General features: G+C 49.3%; 9 protein-coding genes across 9 annotated transcripts; 4 read left to right on the plus strand and 5 right to left on the minus strand.

The window, feature by feature from the left end:
• Window positions 1-69: 69 nt before the first annotated feature.
• Bathy01g02380 (predicted protein) lies at window positions 70-1,209 on the minus strand (the record flags this gene model as incomplete). The annotated part of the gene is made up of 1 exon (XM_007515688.1): window positions 70-1,209. The coding sequence occupies one exon, from the start codon at window positions 1,207-1,209 to the stop codon at window positions 70-72; it is 1,140 nt and encodes a 379-aa protein (XP_007515750.1).
• Window positions 1,210-1,350: 141 nt separating this feature from the next.
• Bathy01g02390 (3'5'-cyclic nucleotide phosphodiesterase family protein) lies at window positions 1,351-2,484 on the plus strand (the record flags this gene model as incomplete). The annotated part of the gene is made up of 1 exon (XM_007515640.1): window positions 1,351-2,484. One exon carries the CDS (start codon window positions 1,351-1,353, stop codon window positions 2,482-2,484), a length of 1,134 nt encoding a protein of 377 aa, XP_007515702.1.
• Window positions 2,485-2,560: 76 nt separating this feature from the next.
• Window positions 2,561-4,651, minus strand: Bathy01g02400 (predicted protein; the record flags this gene model as incomplete). The annotated part of the gene is made up of 1 exon (XM_007515069.1): window positions 2,561-4,651. The coding sequence occupies one exon, from the start codon at window positions 4,649-4,651 to the stop codon at window positions 2,561-2,563; it is 2,091 nt and encodes a 696-aa protein (XP_007515131.1).
• A 470-nt stretch (window positions 4,652-5,121) lies between these two features.
• On the plus strand, window positions 5,122-7,365 carry Bathy01g02410 (DNA repair protein RecN; the record flags this gene model as incomplete). Its single annotated transcript, XM_007515253.1, has 1 exon — window positions 5,122-7,365. The coding sequence occupies one exon, from the start codon at window positions 5,122-5,124 to the stop codon at window positions 7,363-7,365; it is 2,244 nt and encodes a 747-aa protein (XP_007515315.1).
• A 342-nt stretch (window positions 7,366-7,707) lies between these two features.
• Window positions 7,708-11,406, plus strand: Bathy01g02420 (trehalose-6-phosphate synthase; the record flags this gene model as incomplete). The annotated part of the gene is made up of 1 exon (XM_007515413.1): window positions 7,708-11,406. One exon carries the CDS (start codon window positions 7,708-7,710, stop codon window positions 11,404-11,406), a length of 3,699 nt encoding a protein of 1,232 aa, XP_007515475.1.
• A 210-nt stretch (window positions 11,407-11,616) lies between these two features.
• Bathy01g02430 (predicted protein) lies at window positions 11,617-12,945 on the minus strand (the record flags this gene model as incomplete). The annotated part of the gene is made up of 1 exon (XM_007515046.1): window positions 11,617-12,945. One exon carries the CDS (start codon window positions 12,943-12,945, stop codon window positions 11,617-11,619), a length of 1,329 nt encoding a protein of 442 aa, XP_007515108.1.
• Window positions 12,946-13,317: 372 nt separating this feature from the next.
• On the plus strand, window positions 13,318-14,397 carry Bathy01g02440 (predicted protein; the record flags this gene model as incomplete). Its single annotated transcript, XM_007515404.1, has 1 exon — window positions 13,318-14,397. The coding sequence occupies one exon, from the start codon at window positions 13,318-13,320 to the stop codon at window positions 14,395-14,397; it is 1,080 nt and encodes a 359-aa protein (XP_007515466.1).
• Window positions 14,398-14,488: 91 nt separating this feature from the next.
• On the minus strand, window positions 14,489-15,862 carry Bathy01g02450 (predicted protein; the record flags this gene model as incomplete). Its single annotated transcript, XM_007515094.1, has 1 exon — window positions 14,489-15,862. The coding sequence occupies one exon, from the start codon at window positions 15,860-15,862 to the stop codon at window positions 14,489-14,491; it is 1,374 nt and encodes a 457-aa protein (XP_007515156.1).
• Window positions 15,863-16,283: 421 nt separating this feature from the next.
• Window positions 16,284-17,441, minus strand: Bathy01g02460 (aspartate-semialdehyde dehydrogenase; the record flags this gene model as incomplete). The annotated part of the gene is made up of 1 exon (XM_007515235.1): window positions 16,284-17,441. One exon carries the CDS (start codon window positions 17,439-17,441, stop codon window positions 16,284-16,286), a length of 1,158 nt encoding a protein of 385 aa, XP_007515297.1.
• Window positions 17,442-17,733: the final 292 nt, after the last annotated feature.

The following is a 17,733-nucleotide window of genomic DNA, read 5'->3' on the forward strand; positions in this document are numbered from 1 at the left end:
CATAGTTTGATTCGTTATCTCCGTAGCAGAGACGTTTGTATATTACATAGCGGTACAACAGCGTATATTTTACAACTCGCCGCAGTTCTCAATCATAGCTTTCACGCCCGGTTGCGGTTTCGTTTTGTCCAAGGCGTTGATGGCCCAAACGATGTCTTCACCAGATACGACTTCCCCAAAAATCGTGTAGTGCGTATCCAAATGTGGCGCCGGCGCGACGACTATTGAAAAGTGGCCCGTGTTGGTATTTGGACCTGAGTTGGCACTCGAGAGGAGTCCGAATCGATCGTGTTTTAAGCTATGTAACCCGTAGTCGTCGTCGTCGAACCTTTCCACGCCTTTTGATTTTACAGGGCCAGTTTGATCTATAAATTTATCGAGAATCCTATAGAAATGGGATCCTTTATAGCCGTCGTCATTTAGGCCTTGATTTTTGAGAAGCGCTCGAAACGCGTCGACGTGATTTGGACAGTCTTCTGCGTACAATATAAATTCTATGCGACCGCGAACGGTACTACCAATAGAAACATCAAAGAACGCCTTCACGTTCCCTGCTTTCATCCTTTGTTTCCTCCTCACCTCCTCTTCTTTCCTCTTCTCGCCTTGCGCGGAGAAGAACTCTTCGTTGGTATACAACGCTCCAGACGTCCATCGCACGTCCATTCCTTCCGACATCTTCACGCGCATAGCGCTGTTTGGCTCTTGTTTTTTCAACCAACACTCGCCAAACTTCCGTCCAGAACATCCGTTCGACCTATCGCCGCAAAACACGAACGCGTTGCACCCCTCGGTCGCCTCGCACGCTCGACAACATTCGTCCGCGGAATTCAAGATGTTATTCTCCCCCCATTTTCCAACCACTGCACCGGCGTATTCGGAGTGCAAATCGTACGGCAGACCGCATTTACCACCGATTTTATCTCCGTCCTCTATCCGTGGTCTCTTTCCTTGTTCTTCTTTACCTTCTTCTACTGCTACTCCCTCGTCGTTATTATTAAAAGTTTTCTTCAATTCCTTCGTATCTTTACCACCCGTAATCCTTTCTTGCACTTCTTCCTCGGCTGCTCGAAATTGCGCCGCCGCCAACCCGCGATGGTCGTGCGATCGGGACAGTTTCGCTAAAAACGTGAAAAACACCACGAGGAATGCGAAGCAGAGCAGCTTTTTTTTGATGTTGTTCGTCGATCGCCTCCTCGTCGTCGCGCTCATCATGATGTGATGCGTTTTTGTCACGATAACCACCCCCAAGTTTGAAAAATTTCCCGACACTCTTTCTTTTATTAATCGACGAAACGCTTATTTTAACACACACACACACACACAACAAAAATAACTAACAACAGAATAATAATGTGCGTGCTGTGCGCGATCGTGAACGCCCTGGAGAAGGCGAAGAAGAAAATTCCACTCTCCTTTTCGAATGCAAAGGAAGAGGAGAAGAAGAACGTCGAAGAACGTTTGAACGGGAACACTTCTTCGTCTCTTTCGTTCGTGGATGAGATCATAAATGAGAAGAAAAAAAAGCGCGTTGACACAAACAAAAATGTTTCAAAAGAATCGCTCGAGGAGGAGTTGAAAGAGCTCAGGAATTGGTCTTTCGATGCTTTTACGTACGCGTCTTCGAAAGATAAAGAGTTCCCTTTGGCTCGATTGTTTATGGCCGCGTTCGATGTCTTCGCGAACGGAGGCGTTGGCGAGAGGAAACGAGAGGACGTGAAGGAAATATTCGCTTTAATCAATCGCGAGAAGTTGTTCGAATTCGCGCAAAGCATCGAGCATGGGTACGTGGGTGTCGATGCGTTGCCGTATCACAACGTCGCGCACGGTTGTGAAGTCGTGCACGCGACATTTGCGATTTTGACGGACGTGATTACCGAGGAGACGGTCATGGATCCGCTCTCGGTGTTTTCGTTGCTCGTCGCAGCAATCGGGCACGATTGTTATCACCCGGGGTGCGATAACGCGACGTTGGCGAAAGATCGCGTAGATATTAAGCGACGGTATAACGGCCAATCGCTCTCGGAAATGGTTTCGTGCGAAGTCACTTTGGAGTTGTTGCGAAGGTCAGGCGCGTTGCAGAGCGACGATGGTTTAACGACTTCTCAAATCGCATTCGTCGAAGATGTCGTGGCGACGAGTATTCTGAGCACGGATTTATCGAAACACGAGGAAAATTTGAAGAAGAATACGGCTGAAAACGCTGCTCAGATCGTGCTCAAATCGGCAGATTTGGCGCACTTTGCTCGTCCGCGAGAAGTACATTTGAAGTGGGTTCACGCGGCTATGGATGAGCAAAGGAGAAATACGAAACGGCAGGTTGGTGTGAAGGACGGTCACGTTGATTGGAAAAATCAAGTTTTTTTCGCGGAAACGTTCGTACTTCCAACGTTCGCGACGCTTTCCGGAAACGTCTCGGTAGGCTCCACACCGATGTACGAGTATGCAAAAACGAACGTCGAGAAATCGAGAGAACTTATCGTTTGAGGAACTGTTTCATCAACGGGTACCAATGATACCAACGAGCTATTAGTAGACTACAACTAATATAATACACAGTATTCTACAAACCACGACCGTGGTTTCTTCCTCTTTCACTTCGCGCATCTGACCCGTCGCTTTCAATCGCGTGGTACAATCCATTACTCGAACTCGATTTCATGGCACTTCCGCCTCCGTTCGTATTGATATTCGCGTTGTTCAAAAACGGCTCATTTCGCCACGTTCCATTCGGCATGATGTGTCTCTGTGCGATTTTATACTCCAAGTTACTTCTATCGACGGTTTTCGAGACGCGGTATCCGCTCATTTTTGGCCACAACGCCATGTGCAACTGCGCGTCCAACGCCGCCACCGCGGCAAAGATAAAATCGGCCAAAGGCATGAGCAACCATTGGACTTGACTGGTAATTTGCCACCACAATGGCGCCGAGTTCGCCTCAAAATACTTTCGATCTTGCACGAGAAACATTCGGACGTAAAAGTCGCAGACTATATAGGCCCACGTGGCAAACAAAATCGGACCAAACGCAATTAACGCCATCGCGCGAATACCGATCCCAAACGGATATGTCTCCAGCTCTGGATTTAACCAAGCCGACATCATCCCCCCGAGCATAACGGTTAAAAAATACGACGACCAAGAAACGTGGTGTTCAATGACGTCGACGAAGAGCATGAATGCGCCGTGTTTGTCCAACACGTTTCTTTTTTGGTACCATTGCGATAAGATGTACGATAAATCAATCGCGCCCCAGGCGTCGCGTTTGGCGCGACGATATCGAGATCGCATGGCGCTAAACCAATTCGTATGTTCTTGCGCGTTATTTCCGGTGAGCATGAATATAGGCACCAGTCGGAAATGACCGTCCTTCTTGAAGAAACATTTCATAAAGTGATGGAAATCATCCGGAACAACGTCTACGTCCCACCCGTTGACGTCCATAATCGTCCTCAACGATTGCGAGTAACACACGTACGGGTAAGGCACCGCGTATTTAGAGGACAGCATCCCTAACATGTTGATTGAATCCACCACCGCCTTCACTCTTACTAAAGTCGGAACCATCCATATATTCGGAAACTCATTCTCGGCGGATTGATACGTGCAATTATACGGCTCCATGTTCTGCGCGTGCGTGTAACTCAAACACTCGCAAAACTGTTCGTCAAAGTACGTATCCGCATCACAAACAGTCACGAGAATCTGTTCTGGAACGTAGTTCCATTTTTCCAAGATCGTGTGTTGCACGCATCTCGCGCACCAGGCCACGTTACTGGACTTTCCATCCGTCTCCGCCGGGGATATTTTTTCGTGCACGGTGTAAAATAAGCCCAACAAATTCTTACTGTACTCCTCAATTAACGCCTCTACTTTCTCTATGGCTTCTTTATCGTTCTTTTCCGTGGCTATAACAACGATAACTTTACCCTTTGCGCAGGTTTGCGCAACTAGCGTGTTCAACGTCTTTCTCAACACATTCAACGGTTCCCTGTACGTCGGGACGATGACGACGTGCCTCAAATCGTTGAACTTCTCTGCCAAAGTCCTCTTCTCCTTGTTATCTAGCTTCGACGTCCACGTCGGAATATCCATATTCCGTCTCTGTTTGCTAACCGTCGCGCTCGTGTCGTAATCTTCCTTCACGCTCCCGAGGGAACTCGGATGCGCCATCCCCAACGGCTTCCCGTCCTCCTCGGAAACGCCCAACGTTCGTTCCAACAACGGACTCTTCTTCCGACTATCGTTCCCTAATTGCTTCCAATCCGCGGTTTTATACAAGTGTGCCCGCGGTACTCCAATAAACAGCGCCGAAAACGAATACAAAATCCCTTTAAACCACCCGTAGGAGATGAACGCGCATATAAAAAACACCGCGAACGGTGGGAACAACAACGCTCCCCAATACAAAACGAACGAAAGTAACGTCGCGGTGAAGAACAGAGGCGTGGCAAAACCAAGTCTGGCGAGAAGAACGTCTCGTCCTCGCTGTTGCTCGCCACGCGCGAATTCCAGTTTCGTTCCTTCGTGCGGCGTGTTTAAAAACCCAGTCGTTCTGATCGCGTTGTTGTTGTTGTTGTTGTTGTTGTTCCTGTTCACCCCGTGCTTGTTGTTTTGTGCGTTGGATTCTTCCGCTTCAGAGCGCGGCATCATTTTTCCAATTCGTCGCGTTTGTATCTTCTTATGGGGACAAACAGAGGGTTTGGGGGCACACGTTTTACCACCACCACTTTCACCACCACCACTTCTTCTTCGTCTTCTTCGGTATTTCAAACGCTCTCTGCCTCTCCGACGCTTTGACGCTCTCTCTCTCGTGATGCTTTCCTCCTCCTTTTTCTTCTCCTCCTTTCCTTGCAAGGAGTCGCTAGGGTTGTAAACCCTAAACAATTCCAAAAGGAAAAGAAAAATTCAAAAAAAAAAGCTCCAGAAGAGCAGAGACGCGAGCACCCGAACGCAACAAAAGAGAGAGAGCGAGAGAGAGAGATCAGAGTTTTGCGGTCTTTTATTACTGAAGTAACGGTTTTTGCCTTCTCTTTTCTTCCTCTTATTTATATATAAATAAAGAGAGATTCGCCGTTGTGTGCATGCTTCTTCTTCGAAAAAAAGGAGGAGCGAATTTAAAAATGATGCAGATGCGATATCCGGTTAATGGCTTCTTTAACGGCCGAAAGACAACCTCCCCTTCCTCCTCTGCCCTTTTCTCGTCGTCTTCGTCTTCGTCTTCTCCTTCTGCTCTGCGGAGAGGAAGAAGAACGTATGCGAGCAAAGCAAATAAGACGACTAATCCGAAGAAAATTATTCTTTCCCAAGAAGCTCGAGAACAAACGCACTTGCAAAGACTGCATTTGAAAGACTTCGCGTTGGTCTCGCAACAGACCATCCATTTTTCGCCGGGATTGAACGTCATTACCGGTAAGTCAGGGTCTGGGAAATCGGTTTTGTTATCCGCGATCGATCAAATTACCGGCGCGGCTGGCCGAGAAGATTCGATTCGAGTCCCGGCGAAGACGGCGAAAATAGCCGCGACGTTTTACTGCGCGGAAGATACGGTGCGGAAACTTCGTCGGTGTTTGTTAGAGAACGGGATGGATGTCGAATCTTTGTTGAACCGAGAAGGCGCGCAAACGGTGGACTTGTATCGCGAGTTACAAAGCACCGCGAATAACAGGTTGCGATCGTTGTGCAAGATTCAAAACAAGGCGATTCCGGTGAAAGTGTTGCGTCAAATCGGAAACATTTTGATTGATTTCAACGGCCAAAACGCGAGTTTAGCGTTAGCAAATGAAAGAGCGCAGTTGGATGAACTCGATAGTTGGGCGAACGTGAAGCAATACGGAGATGCGTTTGAAATTGCCATGCAAAATGTTCGAATAGCTACCAAATTAGTCGAGGCGAACGTCGAGTTAACCGAGGAGGAGAAGGAGGAAATCGAGGCGATTTTGGACGCGTTTTACAAAGTCGATCCGGTTCCGGGCGAAGATGCAAAGTTAAAGCTCGAATTGAGACAGATGGAAAGTCAGAGATCGAACTGGGAGACGTGCGCGTCGGCGTTGAATTCGTTATCGAACCACGAGTCTGGATCCAAAGCGTCCTTGAAGGAAGCGCTGTACGAATCGAGAAGCGTGCTCTCTCAGGCGGAAAGGAGAGCCGACCAAAAAAAGCCCGTTGGCGAGAACGACGACAACGGCGAAGAAGCCGGTGGGGAGGAGGAGGAGGGCAAGGATGAAAATAGTGAGGATATTGAGGCGTTGTCCGAGGCGATTGAGTTACTCCACGAGGCGGAAAACGCCACGGACAGAGCCGAAGACATGTTACAAAGATACATGGAATCCTTAAATTCGCGACCGGAGCGAAGAGAAGAAATTCAAGAACGACTGCGCGATCTCGACAAGCTCGGCAAAATGATGGGTAAAGGCATTCGCACGGCCACCTCAATGTGTGAGATTGCGGATGAATTGCGAGACAAGTTGGACGCCGCGGCCACTTCCGAGGACGAAAAAGAAGAAAACGAAGAAAAATTACGTTCGGCGAGAGCGAAAGCGGCTAGCTTAGCTTTAGATTTAGCCGTTGCGAGACGCGACGCCGGTTCGAGTTTACGCACAAACGTTACGGCTGCGATGGAATCTTTGGAAATGCAAGGCAGTAGATTCGACGTCACGTTGTCTTGGACGCCTTCTTCGTCCTCCTGGCGAGGAGAACGCGGCGATGATGAGGACGATGAAGAATCCGAGGATAACGTTAGCCACATAGAATCGACGGATTCCGGAGACGAAATAATTGATTTGGAAAAAACGTCGATTTTAAAAGCGAACGAGTTACAAGTCCCGGGATGTGGGGAAATCGGCGAAGACGAAACCGCGGCTTACGTGGTCCGTCCCCGCGGTCTCGATCGCGCGACGTTCCTCTTAGCCCCAGGTGCCTCGGAACCGTTACGTCCGATGAGTTCCATAGCCAGCGGCGGCGAAAAAGCGAGATTGATGCTCGCCATGAAAATGGCTCCCGCCATGGGCGAACGAAACGTCCGCAAGAACGAAACATCCGAATCTCCAACCATCTCCGTCTTTGACGAAGTCGACACCGGCGTCGGCGGGCGCGTCGGCACCAAAATTGGCGCCGCGCTCAAAAAACTCGCCCTCGACGGTTCCCAACAAGTCTTATGCGTCACCCATCTCCCTCAAGTCGCCGCGTTTGGCGAAACTCACGTCCGCGTCCGCAAGGAAGAAGACGATAAAGACGGTCGCCAAACCATCGCGTTCGACGCCATCGAAACCGAAATCCGCTTGGAAGAAATCGCGGACATGTTAGGCATCGGCAACGAACAAGGCTTGGAGAACGCCAAGAGGTTGTTGCAAGATGCCACGCATTAAATATTTATTATGTTGTACTCTTACGCCGTCTGTTTTAATAGTATTAAGATACTGATCCTTTCTACTGGTATACTAATTTCTCCTCGCGTATTTTTTTTTTGAAGCGCCGGTGGGAGGAGTGAGATGCCGACTACAGAGTCGTAAGAAATACACTTGTTTGTCATGCTCGTTGAAAAAGCGTCTTTTGGGAGTCTAATAAATTTAAAAGAGTCAGAAATTAATTTAAAAGGCGGAGTCAGAATTAATTTAAAAGGCTATCCTTCTCTCGTTTTCGTCACTTTAAATCACCACGCTTTTGCCACACACGCTCTCGAGAGAAGTCGTCGTGTATTACCACTCAAAATGGAGTCGGCGATGATCATCGAGGACGAGGAGGTGTTGAAAGAAAAACGGCGCTCGTCGGACGCCGAGCGCGAAAAGACGACGGGCGGCTCGACGTCGTTGTCGCCGAGACGACGGGAGCATCAACCTCATCATCATCATCATCATCAAGGTTTGTCGTCGTCGTTCGAGGACGAGATAATGAAGAAAGCAGGGGGTGGTGGTGGTTTGTCGTCGTCGTCTCAGGTGCAACAACCGCAGCGGCCGAAATCGCGAGGACCTCCCCCTGGTGGGAAAACGAAGGAGGCGCGCGAGTCGTCGTCGGCGACGGATTTAGCGCGATTGGAAGACACGACCCGGGTGGATCGATTAATTCGCGAACGAGAACAAATGCGAAGGAATCGGTCGTTTTCGATTTTGGACGACGATATGAAATCGGAAGTCTCCGGGGCGCGCGAGGATTTGGATCAGAAGAGCACGTCCGAGGGGGAGAATCAACCGTCGGTAGTTGGTGTGGATGTGCAGGATAAGATTGCACAGGCGGCGCAAGCGTCTACTGGACGATTGATTATCGCGGCGAATCGACTTCCCGTGAGCGTGAAGAAAGGCGAAGACGGGAAGTGGGGGTTGACGATTTCTAGTGGAGGGTTAGTGAGCGCTTTGTTAGGGGTGGGGAAGAGTTACGGTATGTTGTGGGTCGGGTGGCCCGGGGTGTTCATCGACGAAGGGCCGGATAGAGACGCGTTGACGGAGACGTTGTTGGAGAAGAGATGTCTGCCAATTTGGTTGACCCGGAACCAAGTCGAGTTGTATTACAACGGGTATTGCAATAACATTTTGTGGCCGCTGTTTAATTACGTTCCGTTGACGTTTGAACCGAAACTGAGTTCGACGAAAGATATGGCCAGTCAATGGTTGGCGTATATTTCCGCGAATCAGTTGTTCGAGGAGGCGATTATGAGCGTGTTCGTACCCGGGGATATCGTTTGGTGCCACGATTATCACTTGATGTTGTTACCGCAGATGTTGAGGAAAAACGACGATAAGATGAAGATTGGATGGTTTTTACACACACCGTTTCCGAGTTCGGAGATATATAGGACGTTACCGATGAGAGAAGAGTTGCTCATTTCGGTTCTGAAGGCAGATTTGGTCGGGTTTCACACGTACGATTACGCCAGGCATTTCGTGTCCTCGTGTTCGAGAATTCTAGCATTTGAAGGGAGACCGGATGGCGTGGAAGACGGAGGAAATTTCACGAGAGTGGCGGCGTTCCCGATTGGGATCGACCCGACGCGTTTCCACGACGCGTTGGCGACGAAAGTGGTGCAAGATCACATCTTGGTGTTGAAGGCGAGGTTTAAAGGACGGAAGGTTATGTTGGGCGTCGATCGTTTGGATATGATCAAAGGGATTCCGCAGAAACTGTTGGGATACGAAAAATTTCTAAACGAACACCCGGAGTGGCGAGACCAAGTTGTTTTGGTACAAATTGCCGTCCCGACGCGATCGGACGTTCCAGAGTACCAAAAGTTGACGTCGCAAGTGCACGAAATCGTCGGTAGAATTAACGGGAGGTTTGGGACGTTAGGGTCGGTTCCAATTCAACACTTGGACTGCTCTTTATCTTTTGCAGAATTGACCGCGTTGTATGCGGTGACTGATTGTTGTTTAGTGACGTCGTTGCGTGACGGGATGAATTTAGTCTCGTACGAGTACGTCTCGTGCCAAAGTCAAAACGCGGGCGTTTTGATATTGTCAGAATTTGCCGGCGCGGCGCAATCTTTGGGCGCTGGATCGATTTTAGTGAACCCGTGGAACGTGACAGAAGTCGCGCAAGCCATCGACGACGCCTTGACGATGCCGGAAACAGAACGAAGGGAGCGACACAAGTTTAACTTTTCGCATGTTGAGGTGCACACGTCGCAAGCGTGGGCGGATACGTTCATCGCCGAATTGAATGATACGCACGTAGAAGCTGAGTTGAGAAGATTACGAATTCCGCCGCGGTTACGCGCGAGTGATTTGATTGGTCCATTCACTGAATCGAGACAACGATTGGTTATTTTGGGATTTAACGCGACGCTGACAAAGAAAGATTCGCGTTCTCAAGCCGATCGTATAAAAAGCCGAAACGTAAACAAAATCATCAAACCGAAAACTGGCGATGTATCGCCGTTACACAGCGTTTCGCAAGAGTGCATCGCGAGATTGTGCGACGACCCAAATACGACCGTGTGCATCTTTTCTGGTTCAGAAAGACACAAGTTGGCGAAGAAGTTTGCCGTTTTACCGAAAGTTTGGATCGTCGCCGAAAACGGGTGCTTCATTCGCCCGCCGTTAATCACGAACGACGACGAGAACGAGGACAATAACGGCGACGACGACGATCAGGACGACGAAGACCACAGAGAAGAAAAGAAAGACGTCTTTAAAGTCCCGAAATTACCTCCGAAATGGCATACGCTCGTCGAAATGTCGCAACTTGATTGGCTCGAATCTGTTCAAGTCGTTTTCGAATACTTTTGCGAACGCACGCCGAGGAGTTACGTGGAAATTCGCGAAACTTCTTTGGTGTGGTCGTATAAGTATTCCGATCCCGATTTCGGGCGACAACAAGCGCGTGATTTGCTCCAGCATTTATGGACTGGGCCGATATCAAACGCGAACGTTGATATTATTCAAGGCATGAAATCGGTGGAAGCGAGACCGGTTGGACTTTCCAAAGGCGTCGCTGTCGATAAGATTGTACAGATGATTGCTAGAGACGGTAAAGGCGGTCAGAAAGAAATCGACTTTGCCTTTTGCGCTGGCCATTTTCTCGGCCGCGATGAAGATATTTTCACGTATTTGGATTCGCACACGGGTGATCACGACGTATCCGCGGAATCCTCGCGAGGCGGCTCTCCCGTGGATAAACAAGGGAACACCAAGAACGGCTACTCGCCGACGGAATTATCGTCGGGACTTGCGGATTCGTTCAAACAAGTCAACATCAACGGCAACGGTGATTTCAGAGACGATGCGTCTGGGCGCGAAACGCCACCAACCTACGAAACCGTAGATAGCGAGAACAATCCGCTTGTCGTGACGCCGATGAAACTCCCCGAGCGCTCGGCGCCGAGACGCCAATCCTCATTCCGAGGTGTCTCGGGAGTGCAAGGCTCATCGGCGGAGAAAACCGGCGAATTAGGAGGTCAAGGTCCTTCGTATTTGCACCCGAACGAATCGTTCGCGGAATCTCTCGGTTCTGTCGTCGAGACAAAAAAGAAAAAAGCGGACGTTCATTTCGGCTCGGTATTCACGTGTACGGTTGGACGCAAGCGTTCACCGGCGCATTACTTTGTGGACGACTCGGACCAAATCGCGGAATTGCTCATCGGTTTAGTCAACAACATGCACGATGGTAAGGGTTTAATCGAGCTTTTGCAATTTAACGACGTCGGCGACGAGGTCTCGCAAGAACCTCCGGAAAGAAGTCTTTCGCGAGCGCGTTCGGTGGACGAGTTCCATCAGTTTGCGTCGCAGAAACAACAAGAATCGAAACCAAGAACGCGAAGAAGCTCGATCGATTTCGAACGATTCGCGAATAGCCCAAACAAAGCTGGTTCGATGGTGAATCTCCCATTAGGTCGCGAAGGAAGTACGTCTCTATCGTCTTTACAAGAAGCGGAATATCAACCGAGAAACGGATTGGAAGGAGGCTTTACCAAAAGTTAACGAGAAGAAGAAGAAGAAGAAGAAGAAGAAGAGAGAGGGAGAGAGAAAGTAAAATCAAACTCACACTGTACAAACAAACATAAAGAGTCAAAAATATTGTCCATATAGCTACAGTACAACACATATCAGATACTATACATTACAACACGCAATCTATTACAATTCATCTCGTTTTGGTACATTTTATTTTCTATGCGCGCGTGGTGTTATTTATCGTTGCTCCTCGTCGTCGTCCTCGTTATCGCTACGAAATCTACTCCTCTTCAACTCCAAAATCGAATCGTATAACTGCTCGTCCTCTAAAACTGCTTTCAACTCGGAGATACCAACCCCATCGACTACGGACGTCACCATCGCCCCGCTTTCTTTCAACATCTTTGCCGCTGCCTCGGTACTTTTCGCATCCTTCTCCGTCCACGTGCTCTCTAAACTCTCGTCCAATTTCCCGCCTAAAGCGGGGACTAACTCACACTTGCTCAAAACGTCCAACCACGGTCGTCGGCTCGCAAACCTTTCGCGCAATTCCTCTCGCAACGCCAATTGGTCTTCCACGCTCGTTCCGCTCAACCCACTCAAATCGGTCACGAACACCGCGCACACCGGTAAATGTTCTAAAGTCGCGATGGCTAATCGTTCAATCTTGTTTCGCTCTTCGTCCACTCGAAAAATCAACCCGGGAGTATCCGTCACCACGTGCCGTCTGTCTTCGATGAAAAAATGTCCCATGATTACCCCTCTCGTCGTGAACGGATAATTGTTCACCTCGGGCACTCCGCTCGAGACACTCCTCACGAGACTCGATTTCCCTACGTTTGGAGCCCCGACCATAGCCACCGTCGGCGTCTCCAACTCCGCCACCGGCAATCGTCTCAACTTTTTCGCCATCTCCTTCAACTTTTCAAACTTTGCTTGCGACTTTACGAACCTTGCCTCCATATTTTTAAAGCCTTCTTCCCTGACCGCTTTCGTCTCTTTTTCCGTCTTGCCGTTCTTCGCCCTCGACGAGTACTCTTTCCCCATCGTCAACATCGATTTCCTCGCCTGGTCCACCTCGCTGATCGTCTTCGCGTACGTCTCCGGATCCACCGTTAACTCTAACAACGCTTTCTCAAACGGATGCAACCGATCAATTTTCGGAAATCCTTTCACGTACTCCCCTAAAGGTTTACACAGCGCGGTCGTTAACCCGTCCAGTTGTTTCGCCGACTTGTTTCTCTCCTTTAACAAAGGCACGCGTAACCCAGACGTGTGCGTAATTCTCGACGAGCGTTTCAAACCGCTCAAGAGAATATCCTTCGATTGCGCCACGTTCGGGACTCGGTTTAACACCCCGGTTTTCATATTTTTCGTCGTCGCCGCCGAAATCGTCCTCTCCTTCGTCTCTTTCTCGTCGCGGAGAGAATGCTTCGTCTCTTCTCCTCCCGAAGAAGAAGAAGAAGACGAAGAAGATGAATCAGAAGCGACGCTGAATGGTGTCGTTGTTTTTCGTCGATTTGTACAAAAAGTGCCTAAACTCCTGTGCCTTCTCCTCGTCGTCATTTTCCCTCCTCCTCCGCTCGAACGACACAAACAACAACAAACGCTCGTCGTCGTTTTCGTCAACGTCGCTCTCGAAAACGACGCTCTCATCGAAGAAAACATGTGTGTTTTTGTGTGTTGTTTTGATGAATGATGATGCGTGTGTGTTAAAGATGTCGCACGCCGCCGGAAAACAAACCAAAAATGCTTCTGAATTTTGAACCAAAAAATGTGCAATTTTTGGCCAATTAAATTCAGCCAAAATTCGCTTATACACAAATTCTCCTAAAAGTCGGACACACTGCACACACATCTCTCTCTCTCTCTCTCTCTCTTTTCTTTTCTTTTCTGTGCTCAAAATCTTTTCCGAAGTATTTAGGCGAGGAAACGACGATGAGTGCGACCTTTACGTGCTCGCGTCGCGCTACTTTTGCGGCGGCGTCTTTGCGCGGAAACGACGAGAGCATTAGGAAGGGACGAAAGATGATGCGCGAAAATCATCATCATCATCATCATCGTCGCTCTTGTATTGGAAACGAGAATTTCACCGATCGAGATTTTCGACGTCTTTGTTCTTCTTCTTCTTCTTCTTCTTCGAGAAGAGGAGGAAAAGGAAAAGGAGCAGAAGAACGACGACGACGATTTTCGTCGCTGACGGCGTCTTCTTCGTCCCCGTCGTCTTCTTCTTCGCAGCAAAAAAAGTATTGCGTTTCAACCGTGGACGCGTCGGCGATTTTAGTCCCTCATCCGGACAAATCTGCCACGGGAGGTGAAGATTCGTGTTTCGTGTTGAAACGGTCGAACGCGTTCGGGGTATTCGACGGCGTCGGCGGGTGGTCAGACGAAGGGGTAAACCCAGCGGAGTATTCAGAAACGTTCGCGTCTGAAGCCGCGAAAGCAGTGACAAAAGAGAAGATGAGGAATCCGGTGGATATAATGGTGCGAGCGCACAAGATGACGCGAGTGGTCGGGTCGAGCACGGCGTGCGTGTGCGTGGTGGAGGAAGGCGAGGCGACGTTTGCAAACGTAGGAGACGCGGGGGGGATTGTCGCCAGGAATGGCGCGTGCGTGTTTAAGACGGAACCGATGCAACACGAGTTTAACATGCCGTTTCAGTTGGGGTGGAAAGAGGCGTACCCGGAAACGGACGATCCAAGGAGAGCGGACGTGAAAAAAGTTCGATTAAAACGAGGGGATTGCGTCGTGTTGGGATCGGACGGGTTGTGGGATAACGTGCCGCACGAAGACGTTGCGATTTTGTGCGACGAGAACGAAGGAGACGCGGTGAAATGCGCGGAGCAGATTGCGAGGTTAGCGTTTTCGAGGAGCACGGACGAGGAGTACGATTCGCCGTTCATGATTGCCGCGAGGAGAGAAGGTATGGAGTTGACGTGGGCGGAGAAGTTACAAGGCGTTAAATTAACTGGAGGGAAGATGGATGATATCGCAGTCGTGGTGGCGTTCGTCGGTTAGATTAATAGTATTATTCTTGTTATTAGAATACAATGACTATAGTACTTAGTATTTGGTAGTACAAGGCAAAACATGTATATATATATCTGTCCTAATCGTGCTTGGAAAACGCGGCGACTAACAGTTGACTCGCTCGAAACGATTTTTCTTTGATGCTCAACCCGATGGCCGAGGCGACGACGGTTTTCGTCAGCTGCGCGTTTAAGCCCTGATACCAACCCGCGTAGCCTTCTCGCTTCTTCAAGTCGGCCATAATTTGTAACAACGATAGCGTCGCAAAATCGGTTGGTTTACTACTAGCGTTTCTTCTATTCTTTTGTTGCGAGTGTTGCTCGTTCGGATTCGTCGCCGCTTTCTGTAATACTTTCGCGCGAATCAAAGGATACGTGGCCACCGTCGCCGCCGCTTTCGATAACGCCGCGATAACAATCGCCTCAAACACCGGTAATTCTCTCACCGGTTTCCTTCTCCCAACGCTCAATCCTTTCAACGCTCTCTGTCTTAATTGCTCGTACATGGTATATTGAATGGTTGGATTCACCGTGAGCAACAACGACGCTCCTACGCCGGCGTATAAATTTGGCACAGTCGTGGTCAAAATCTCCACCGATCTCCGATACTCTCTTCGCACGCGTCGTTTATACATTCTCGCTTTCTTTTCCAGCATTTTCTTGGACGGCAACTTCATGCGCAACTTTCGAATGGTTTTCGAGGAGATGCGCTGCGCTCGCTCGAGTTTTCTATTCACGACGTCTCGAAACGAGCTCGAAGAAGTCACAAAACTCGCATTCCCTCTCTTCCCTCCTTTCGTCGCCGAGCTCTGTCCCGGAGTACTCGCGATGCTCTCGTCGTCGTCGTCGTCCGATTCTGATTCGGAATCACTTTCGTTCTCGGAATCTGAAACCTCCGAATCGCTCGCGTGAAACTTCTTCTTTCTTTCCTCTTCTTTCGAATCTCTCTGATTGAAACTCTGGCCCACGTTGCTAAAATCTCCCGATTCGTGCACAGACATCCCATCCCTCTCTCCTCCTCGCTCGCCTCTTTTCGTCGGACAACTCCCAACCTGCGCTCGCGTGCTCAACGTATCCAACGGTTCAGTCAACAAAACGTTCATCGCCGCCGCCGTCGTCGCGACTATTAAACTCATCCCAATCGATATCTTTTGGTTTGGATTTCTCTCCTCGACTTTCCGTTTCAACCCGCTAAAGGCGAAGAAATACACGAACGAAGAGGTCAACGCGTGGTAAAACTTTGGTTTCACGCCGTTGAACAGTTGCAAGACGCCGTCTCGATGGATGGACTCGTAAAACTGGAACAAGAATGGTTTCTTTTTCTTAGACAGGAGTAAAGGCTCCCGGGAGGAAATCGAGCGTCGGAAAAGACCGCCTCGTACGACTTCCTCTTTTCTCTCTGTCTGTTCGGCTTGGATTCTTGTTTTCACCGTATCGAGCGGGTATAAGAGCATGGCAGAGACGACGCCGCCGATGGCACCTGATTGATCGTCATCATTAATCGTCGGAGGAGGAGGAGAGAAGTGTCGTTGTTAGCGAATTACACGAACGAATCCAAATTCAAAACGGGTCGTCGTCTATTAATCTTCGCTCGCACGAAGTGAACAACAAACCGCGCTTTAAGAGTAAGAGAGACAGAAAGAAAGAGAAAAAAAAGCACAAAACGTACCGGCTAAAGCCTCCGTGGTCATCTTTTCCGTCGTCGTCAGCATAATAATAAACGTTGCGTGTGTGTTATAAGTGATGAAGTAAAGAGCGAATTTTATATGAATTGTAAGATCTCTGATTTTTTGTCTCTTTAAAAACACACACGTCTGTCTCTCTCTCTCTCTCTCTCTCTCTCTCTCTATGATGATAAAATAAAATAGAAGTCGATTAAAGCAACAACTCGGCGACTTGCACGGCATTTTGCGCGGCACCTTTTCTTATTTGATCCCCGCACACGAACAACTCCAAACCTTTGTTTCCTTTTTGCGAGATATCTCTTCGGATGCGACCGACGAAGCAATCGTCTTGGTCGCTCGCGTCCGAGGGCATCGGGAATCGGTTATTCGCGCGATCGTCGATTAAGGAAACGCCCGGGAATTCAGAGATGATTTTTCTCGCCTCTTCTTCGCTTAAGTCATTTTTTAAGGTCAAGTTGATGCTCTCCGCGTGCGCGCGCATGACCGGGACGCGGATGCACGTCGCGCAGATGCTGATGTCGTCGGTGTTCCAAATTTTCTTGGTTTCTTTCACCATTTTCATTTCTTCTTCGTTGTAGCCGTTGTCCATCATCGGCGCGTTGTGGGAAAACAAGTTGAACGCGTATCCCCACGGGAAGATTTCTTTCGTTTTTACTTCCCCGTCGTTGACGAGTTCCCTCGTTTGTTGTTCCAACTCGGCCATGGCTTGCGCGCCGGCGCCGGACGCCGCTTGGTACGTAGACACGACCATTCTCTCGATGCCAACTTTTCTTTGAATCGCAGTCGTCGCCATCAACGCGATAATCGTCGAGCAGTTCGGGTTGGCAATGATCCCGCCTTTACCGGAACCGATTTTCATATCGGCCATAGCTTCTGGGTTCACCTCCGGAATGACCAACGGCACGCCTTCCGTCATGCGAAACGCGCTCGAGTTATCGACGACGTAGCACCCTTTCTCCACCGCGATCGGGCCAAACTTTTTCGAAATGGACCCTCCGGCAGAAAACAACGCGATATCCATGTTATCGAAAGACGTTTCCGTCAACTCTTCCGTCGTGTACGTCTCCCCGTCGAATTCAACTTCCTTCCCCGCGCTTCTCGAGGACGCCAGCATCTTCATCTCGCTGTACGGGAAGTCTCTTTGTTTCAAAACTCTCAAAAACTCTTGCCCGACCGCTCCAGTCACGCCGGCGATGCACACTCTCGGCCCGTCCGGGGTTTTCTTCGCGAACGTTTGCACGACATTTCTTCTCGATCCACTTTTAACGCGGCTGTTCTGTTTCGTCTTCTTCAAAGATGAAACCGACGTCCTCGCCGCCGTGTTCGGGGAGGCTCCTACGCTAAACATTTTCTTTTACCTCGTTTATACTAAACTCTCGTTCTCTCTCTCTTTCTCTCTCTCTGTGCGCTATTATAGAATACTAAATAACCGACACAAAAAAGTAGGCTTCTGCTGCTGATGTGCGCGCGTGCGTGTGTGTGTGTCCCGTACCGCGAGCTCTCGCTGTCTGTCTGTCTCTCTCTGCGTGGAGATGATGAGGAAACAAAAACACGTGTGCTTTATCTGATTGAAAAAGTGTTCCTCTATCATCAGAGACGCAAAACTCTGCTCGAAAAATAAGCAAAAAAACACACGGAGG

Source organism: Bathycoccus prasinos (assembly GCF_002220235.1).
Source record: "Bathycoccus prasinos genomic : Chromosome_1".
In the NCBI taxonomy this organism is placed as follows: Eukaryota; Viridiplantae; Chlorophyta; class Mamiellophyceae; order Mamiellales; family Bathycoccaceae; genus Bathycoccus; species Bathycoccus prasinos.